Source organism: Cervus elaphus, chromosome 10 (assembly GCF_910594005.1).
Source record: "Cervus elaphus chromosome 10, mCerEla1.1, whole genome shotgun sequence".
NCBI classification, from domain to species: Eukaryota; Metazoa; Chordata; class Mammalia; order Artiodactyla; family Cervidae; genus Cervus; species Cervus elaphus.
In genome coordinates, this window is record NC_057824.1 from 17,010,959 (window position 1) to 17,019,491 (window position 8,533).

The following is an 8,533-nucleotide window of genomic DNA, read 5'->3' on the forward strand; positions in this document are numbered from 1 at the left end:
GGGACTTCCCTGGTGGTCCAATGACTAAGACTCCATGCTCCCAACGCAGGAGGCCTGGGTTCGATCCCTGGTCGGGTAACTAGATCCCACCTGCCACAACTAAATGATCCTGCATGCCGTTACTAAGACCTGGTGCAGCCAAATAAATAAACGAGTGAAAGTGATTGGGAAGGTGTGCTGAATTTATAAATTAAGGTTTTCCTGAAGATATCGTTTTTAATGACAACAACTTTTCAACTATCCAACACTAGGAGACTGATTACAAGTTTGGCTCTGGTGATTTTTTTTAAAGTCTCTTCTTTGAGCTCCTTTGATTTTTATTTTCTAACAGGAAGGCATTATTTTGATAATCATCATAAAGCTACTTTTACTTTGCTAAGAAGTCCGGTTCTACAGAGCGATTTTCCCCATTATCTGAACATTTGCCCAAGGTGGGGGCGTGATGAGCAGCCCCAGACAGGACACGTGCCAATTCTTCAAGCCATTGATCTGCTTCCCACTTTAAAAGGAAAAACAAGCCTCTTTATTAGTCAGATGACCTGGTGGCTCTGCCATCGGATTCTGTAGCGGAGAGATCTCCTGGAGGTGGACAGAAAGGGAGACCCCCGTGAAGAGGGACTCTATGCAGGGAACCTGGGCAGCTGGTGAATGACAATGAGGGTGAGGGCGATGGGAAGGCAGGGCCCAGAGCTGTCATAACACAGACATGAGTGCATGGAAATGAGCATTGTTTCAGGCACCTCAATTCGCTGTATTTTCATCTACTGGCTGTATTTAGTAAAATAGGAAAATGTCAATGTTGTGCCATTTCCTGACTTCTAGATAAACACCGGGCCGGCTTGAGCAGCCGGATCTCAGCTCACTACCGCCCCCTCGTGTCAGATGGGGCACCCGGGAGGGACAGGTGCAGAAAGGAAAGGAAATTGTACTGGAGAAAAATCCACCTGAGAAGGGAACTGCGAAGATTCAGCCTGGCCCTAGAGACGGTGGGGCAGCATCCACACATCCCTTGAGAAATCCCTCACAAGTGAGGGTTCTATGGTCAAGAAATGTGGGAAACGCAACCCTCCATATTTTCTCTTTCAGATTCCTGATGCATTTTAGCAAATAAAAGTCATTGGAAAGTTCTGCAACAAAAAAATTTTTATTATTACAACTTTTATTCTGAAAAACTAATTTTTTCTTTTTTTCTTTATATTTTTTATTTTTTTATTGAAAGATAATTGCTTTACAGAATTTTGTTTTCTGTCAAACCTCGACATGAATCAGCCATAGGTATATCTCTTCCCTTTTGAACCTCCTTCCCATCTTCCTCCCCATCCCACCCCTCGAGATTGATAGGGAGCCCCTTTTTACACATGGTAATGTAAGTTTCCCTGTTACTCTTCCCATACATCTCACCCTCTCCTCCCCACTCCCCATGTCCATAAGTCTATTCTCTATGTCTGTTTCTCCATTGCTGCCCTGTAAATAAGTTCTTCAGCACCATTTTTCTAGATTCTGTATGTATGCATTAGAATACGATATTTATTTTTTTCTTTCTGAGTCACTTCACTCTGTTTAATAGGTCCTAGGTCATCAAAAAAATCTCTTAAAAGATTTAACTTTCCCCAACGTCGGTGATCATAGGATCCTTTTAGAAATGAAGTCTATTCACAGCCCTGGGAAATAACATTCCATGGTACACATGTTGGGAACCACTGCTAAAATGGAGCCACGGCTGAGGAAGACTGGGCTGTTCCAGAACCGATCCAGAGAAAGAGAAGTAAGGTGGTCATTCTGGTGCTCACACTGGGGCCTCAGGAGCTGGGCATTCTCTTCCTTTCAGAATCCTGCTGGCTGGGTCACAGGGTGACGATGGTGATGTTGGTGATGATGGTGGTGGTCGGGGTGGTGGTGGTGATGAGAGTCCATGCATAGTGCTTATTCTATGTTTGTTGTTCAGTCACTCATTTGTATCTGACTCTTCTGCGACCCCATGGACTGTAGCCTGTAAGGCTCCCCTGTTCCTGGGATTTCCCAGGCAAGAATACTCCAGTGAGTTGTCATTTCCCCCTCCAAGGGATCTTCCCAACCCAAGGATCGAACCAGCATCTCCTGAATTGCAGGTGAATTCTTTACCACTGAGCCACCAGGGAAACTTGCTTCTCCTACACTGGATATTGTTCTAAGCCATTTATAAGTTAACTCATTTTATTCTAACCATCTGTAGGAAAGGTACTAATTTTTAGATATAAAAAATGAAGCTGAACTCATTCATAGCTGGTGGGAACATACTATTGGTACCTCCAGTTTAGAAGACAGTTGGGTGTGTCTCCCAGGCCGCCGTACAATTTGTGACATGTTTAAATCAAAATAACACCTTCGGGGCCACCCACGGGGCCTCCTGATGGCCTGAGGGGGCTATTTCTTCAGATAAGAGGCTTCCTGAGAGGCCCACCAGTCTCAGGTGAGATTCTCAGAGGTGGATACTGAGGGGAGTGAGGATGTCGTGGTGGCTGGCTGCAGCCTGCTGCTCCTTCTGAAGGGAGAGCACCATCATCCAGCCCGGGGGACCCCACCTGAAGCTGGGCTGGGGGCTGGGCGCTGGGCACCACCTCTGGCTCTGCCCCCAGCACTTCTCAGGGTTGGCGTGGGAACTTCCTCTCGTGGCCGGGAGGGGGTGCTGCCCGCGAACTGCACAGCAGCCTGGGCGGGCCAGAGCTGGGTGGGCACTGTGTGTGGGAGACCTCCTCCCCCAGGACAGGGGTGTGAAGCCCTCAGAGGCCATCCTGAAAAAAGAGGGGAGATGTGAATATTTCTTGGTTTTGTTCATTTATTTGTCAACTAGATGCCCCTCCCTCCCAGCCACGAGAAGGTCTGTCTGGGTCACTCGTGGGTCATCAGCTCTGAAAGCAGAGATCACACCCCCACACCCACCCCCTCCCCTGTCCCAGGTCCCCTCACCACATGTGGCTGCAGGGCAGGCCTGCCCATCTTCCTGGTATCGGCTCAGAAGCTCCTGGTCTCCACCCCTGCTGGCTCTATAGACTCCTGGCCAGGCCAGGCCCAGGTCCCCGTATGGGTCCCTGGAAGGGATCAGTGGGGGACACAGTGTCTTGAGGGCCAGACCTGGGCAAACAGGGCTGGTGACATATCTGGGCCCTACTGCCCCCCTCCCAGGACCTTCCTCCTCCGTCCTGCCCTCTCCACGTTCAGGGGACTAACTCTGGCCCAGAGGGAGATCCCTGGTCTCATCTGCCCAGGACAACACTGGGTCTGACATAAGCCTCCCCAGCCAAACCTATGGTTTTTCCAGGAGTCATGTATGGATGTGAGAGCTGGACCATAAACAAGGCTGAGCGCCGAAGAATTGATGCTTTCAAATTGTTGTGCTGGAGAAGACTCTTGAGAGTCTTTTCATAAATGATCTTTCCGATCGAACTAACCTGAAAGGGTTTTGTTGTTTGCAACCAAAACCCGCATAGCACAGATGGGTGGACGATGATTTAGGAGTTAAGGAGTCGTCTTGGAATGGACGGGACGCGAGTGACCGTGAGGGTGTCCAGGAAGCCACCCGGGGCCACTGAAAGTGCGGCAAGGTGTCAACTTGAACATATACACTTTTATTAGCAAAGGGGACAGAAGGGAACTGGGCCTGACTCAGCAGATGGCCCCAACTCTCGGGGGTCGTTGGCTGGGCTCAGGCCAGCCGTAGGAATGGGAGAGCCCAGAGCAGAGGAAGGAGCAGCAGCAGGAGGCAGGGGTCCAGCCTGCAAGTGTTGTTTTTGGCCAAAACCTCTCGGATCCACTTGTAGTGCGCACTGACATTGGTGTAGACACCCGGCCGGTTGGGCCTACCGCAGCCCACTCCCCAGCTCACGACTCCAACTTGATACCACAGCCCTTTCTTTTCACAGACCAAGGGCCCACCTGAGTCACCCTGGGGACCAGCATGGGTGAGCCCAGCCTGGGGTGGCGCGGGAGGGGTGAGCAGAGAGGCTGGGAGAGCAGGAGGGGCTATGGAGCCGGGCAGACGGGGTGCAAATCCCACACCTCCCCTCCACAGAAGTGAGCAAGCCTTAGTTTCTGCATCTGCAAAGTGGAACAGTCGTCCCTACCCCTGCCCCCAGGGTGGACACGAGGCCCAGATGGAGGGCAGGGATGCAGGGTGTTTTCTGGCCGGGGCGGGGAGGGGGGTGCCTGGGGTGATGAGGTACTATGGGCCCAGAAGCGCGAGCTGGGGACGGGAGGGACACTCACAAAGCAGGAATCCTTGCCGCCTTGAGGGTCGCCAGCGCAAATCATGTCTCCCCAGATGTCAGTGCGGAAATCAGGCATTGAGAACAGGTGATTACACATGGTGGTGTTTATGATCCCGACCTGCACTTCCTGGAGGGTGTAGGGATATGGCAGACCTGCCGAGGAGTTGAGGGAACAGAGAAAGATGGCGTCCTGAGCCTCTCCTCTGCCATCAGAATGGCACAGGCTACGAAGGCATGCGCCGGGGGGACCCTGGGGCACCCACAGTACCTGGGACATTGCCCTTGACTCCTCTGCTCTAGCCCAGCACCCAGCACGTGGTGGGTGATGAACACACCACGGAAGGGCCTAGAGGAGGGACAGGCTGTTATAGTTTCCCTCACTGTAGCCTACAGACAACAGGCCCTGTTCCAGCCCCCGCTCCAGCCCCCGGGGAGAGACCTTAGCATGTCCAGGGTGGGGCTGGTGCAGCTGGGACAGTTTAGGATCTGCACAGTCCAGCGTCCAGTGCCTGCGGATGTGGGGCAGCCTGGCGCGCTCTCTCTCCCCCTGCAACGCGCCTGCCCAGCCCGAGCCCAGAGCTCTACCAGGCGCTCCTGCAGCACTCCTGGGATGCAGTGCAATCAGCCTCCGTCTCGGGTAAGGAAAGATTCAGGAGGAAGGTCACCCTCCCCCAATCCTGGCAAAGCACCAGGAGCCACCAGAGCCGAATATGCATGCTAAGTTATTTCAGTCGTGTCCAACTCTTTGCAACCCTATGGACCATAACCCACCAGGTTCCTCTGTCCATGGGATTCTCTAGGCAAGAATACTTGAGTGGGTTGCCATGACCTCCTCCAGGGGGTCTTCCCAACCCAGGGACCAAACCCGGATCTCTTATGGCTCCTGCATGGGTCAGCGGGTCGTTTACCACTAGCGCCCCCTGGGAAGCCCTGATACGAACCCAGCCCTGTCCAAAGTCTAGACCTGAATCACCTCCTTGTCCTGCAGAGGATGGTGACCCCATTAACACTGAACACTGGTGAGGCAAGCGTTTCTTGGCTGCCAGGCGCTCTGCTAAGCCCTCACATAGGAATGCTTTTAAGCCTCAGAACTAGCCTCTCTGGTGGGAACTATTATTGCCCCATTTTACAGATGAGGAAGGTGAGGCAGAGTGAGATGAAGTGCTTTGCCCAAGATTTCCCCACTAGCACAGAGTACATCAGCTCTGGGGGTGGGGTCAAGAAGTCACCGTCTACCTGTGGGAGTGAGGGCTCAGCTGGCGCTGGGTGTGATCACCTGTCAGCTGGGAGAGGGGCAGTGTCAGGCTGGCTGGGCCGCTCAGCTCATGGCCGTCCAGCCCTTTGGACCCAAGAAGTCTACACTGGGGCACTTTCTCCAGCCCCCTGGGGTGCAAGAAAAGGATGGGGCAGGTCTCCAGTCGACTCCCCTCTCCTCGCTGGCAATGCCAGGTGTGTGGCTGGCTACCCTCTCTGGGCCAAGGAGTCCTGGCTTTTCCATGGATCCCCAGGGCCTGGGAAACTCTCCAGGCCTCTCCCGGCTTCCTCGTCTGTAAAGCAGGCATAAAGATGCTGCCAGCCTCTAGGCAGGCAGACTTCGGAAGGAAGAGAGTCCTTGGAGCCCAGAACTGTGTTGGGACACACGGTGCACCAGGGGAGCGTGGTCTATCACGGCTGCTGTGGTTGAGGGCGAGGCAGGGCCGCGATAGGCCAGGGAGCAGCGTGACCAGCAGTCTAACCCGTGAGCCCCTCTGGGGGGCCTGGGCCCAGCAGTTTCGAGGGACTCGTGGTGAGAGAGAAATGGGTGGCAGCTAATGGCAACCCACTCCAGTGCTCCTGCCTGGAAAATCCCATGGACGGAGGATCCCAGTAGGCTACAGTCCATGGGGTCACAAAGAGTCAGACATGACTGAGCAACTTCACTTTTCACTTTCACTAATGCCAGCACACCGAGCCCCGCAGAGATTGAGTGGGAACAAGGCTGGAGCGAGGCTCGAAGTTTCAAGGAGAGAGAATGAATGAGCTGGCACTCCCGGATGGGAGGGCTCCCCACTCCCACCGTCCCTGTCAGTGCAGAAGGGGTGGGGGAGCTGGAGTGGGAGGCTGGATGGAGGGGGTGGGGGGGAGCACCTTGCTGGGGTAGAAAGAAGGGCTTCCTGAAACACACACCCCTTCCCCCCGCAGCACCCAACAGACACCCAGCAGGCTGGGGGTGCTAGCCTGGGTCTTCCTCTCTGGTTTCTGGCTCATAATCTCCAGAAGAGAAGGGGAGCTTAGGGTACAGAAAGCCCTGTCTATGGGCGAGGGGCAAGAGTGGAGAGCCAGCGTGGAGAGAGCACCGAGCAGGCTGCCCGCGTGAGGCTGGCGCAGCTAGAACCCGCGGGCGATGACACTGCCACCCTCGCCTGGCCCAGACGCGGCTGTCCCCAGACTCACTCAGCTCTTCTTCAACGTCTCCCCAGCCGGTCACCCAGCAGTCACTCCTGTTCTCAAACTCGGAGATGGAGGCCACGACACAGATGGGCTGGATGTACTTAGTGTAGGTGACCGAGGAGGACAGCTTCACCAGGGCGATGTCATACACCGGAGCTCCCAGATAGAAGGGGCTCAGGAAAATCTGATCCACATTGTAACGGTTGTAGTAGGCTTGCAAGTTCCAAATGGATGGTGTGGCAGACAGCTCCCCAAACTGGACCGACCAGTGAAAGGGATTTTGGTTGCTATTAAGGGAGGAGAAAGCCCTCAGGGGTCTTCAGAGGGAGGGTGGGCCACCCCAGTACGCCTGGGGCTGCTCCCTGAGCTGAGACCGCCAGGACGCTGCCCGGCTCACCCTGGACCCCATTAGCAGGTCCTCCTTCCACAAAGAGGCCAAGGTAGAAACGGGGAGAGCCCCAAGAGCCCCAGCCAAAGTCGCACACCTGGGGACTTCGGCAGGAGGGTGCCTCCCCTGCCAGCTCATCTGGCTGGTCACTCAACCACCTGTCGCCTCCAGGGCCCTGCTCTTAACAGGACCAGCAGGTTCACGGGGGCCACACAGGCTGGGCTCCAAACAGCTTCGGGGACCACTGACCCCACCAGCTGGGCTCCTGTCCAGCACTTACCTCAGCTCATTCCTCCCCCCGGGGGCACACCTCCGCTGGGAGGTGGGGTGAGGAAGGTGGAGGCTGGAGGTGCCATGTGGGGACAAATGGAGCGAGAAAGAGAACAAGACACACAAATGTTCTGGAAGAAACCGCACAGGTTTTCCTCCGGGAGCGCCCCGGGGCCTCAAGCCGGTGTATAACAGGCTGCAGCCCAGCCTGGGGCTCAGGAGCACACGAGGGCCGCGGCCACGTGGGACAGGGGCGCGTGTCTTGGCACAAACCCGGGACGCGGGGTCAGCGGGCCCCCTGCCCCCAGACTCACTTTTCAAAGCAGTGCGCGGCGGAGAGCACCCAGCGGCGGTTGAGCAGGCTCGCTCCGCAGAAGTGGGAGCCCCACAGACGCAGGCTGCCCTGCCACGGCCAGTGCCCGAGCGCTGAATCCTTTCCACCCACTATGCGTGTTGGGATGGCCCGTTGGCCACAAGGCCCTGGGATGGACAGACGGACACCAGGCTGAGCTGTGGGAGGCAGGCTTATCCTGCCCACCCTCATCTTTGGGGTGCGCGAAGGGAAGGGGCTCCCCGGGGAACCGCGCGTCCTGGGGTCGTGCCACCCAGGAAGTGTCGAACGCTGGGGACCCGCCCCCGTGGCCCGCAGGCGCCCGCCCCATCCTGCCCCCCGGCCCCCCGGGGCCCTTCAGTTACATGAGAGCATCGACGAGTTCTGAAAACCTGGAGAGGGGAGAGGGAAAGCTGAGGCGCCCTTCGCGCTCGGGCCCACGCGAGCCCTCCGCGGGGAAGCGCCTCCCGCACGCCTTACCTGGAAGCAGCAGGTCCTTGTCCCGAAAGGCTGGGGGCAGGAGACGAGATGAGCTCCCCTCTGCCTCCTCGCGCCCCAGCCGCCCCCGTCACCCCGGCTCGCGCCCGCAGCCCTCGCCCGAGCTCACCCTGCTCGGCGATTTCGATCCGCACCAGCAGCAGCGCCAGCAGCTGCGCCGCCCCCTGCGGGCGCATGGCCTCGCCCCCCGCCGCCCGGCGCCCTCTCTGATCCCACCCGCTCCAGGGTCCCGCTGAGCGCCCCCTGGGGGAGAGGGAGCCGCGGGAACCCTGGCCGCCCCGGCCAGGCCGACGACCTGGCTGGTCCAAGGTTTGTTTGGGTACCTGGGACGTCACAGTGCCCGGCTTTGAGCTTGTTACTGGGACTGGTCCC

The 8,533-nt window shown here is 56.7% G+C and overlaps 1 protein-coding gene across 1 annotated transcript; it reads right to left on the reverse strand.

Moving 5' to 3' along the window:
• Window positions 1-3,641: 3,641 nt before the first annotated feature.
• LOC122702321 (testisin-like) lies at window positions 3,642-8,533 on the reverse strand. Its single transcript, XM_043916036.1, has 7 exons — window positions 8,271-8,533; window positions 8,144-8,173; window positions 8,029-8,055; window positions 7,647-7,812; window positions 6,678-6,961; window positions 4,243-4,397; window positions 3,642-3,922 (listed from the first exon to the last, which is right to left on the reverse strand). Exons 1-7 carry the CDS (start codon window positions 8,335-8,337, stop codon window positions 3,683-3,685), a joined length of 969 nt encoding a protein of 322 aa, XP_043771971.1. The 5' UTR covers window positions 8,338-8,533; the 3' UTR covers window positions 3,642-3,682.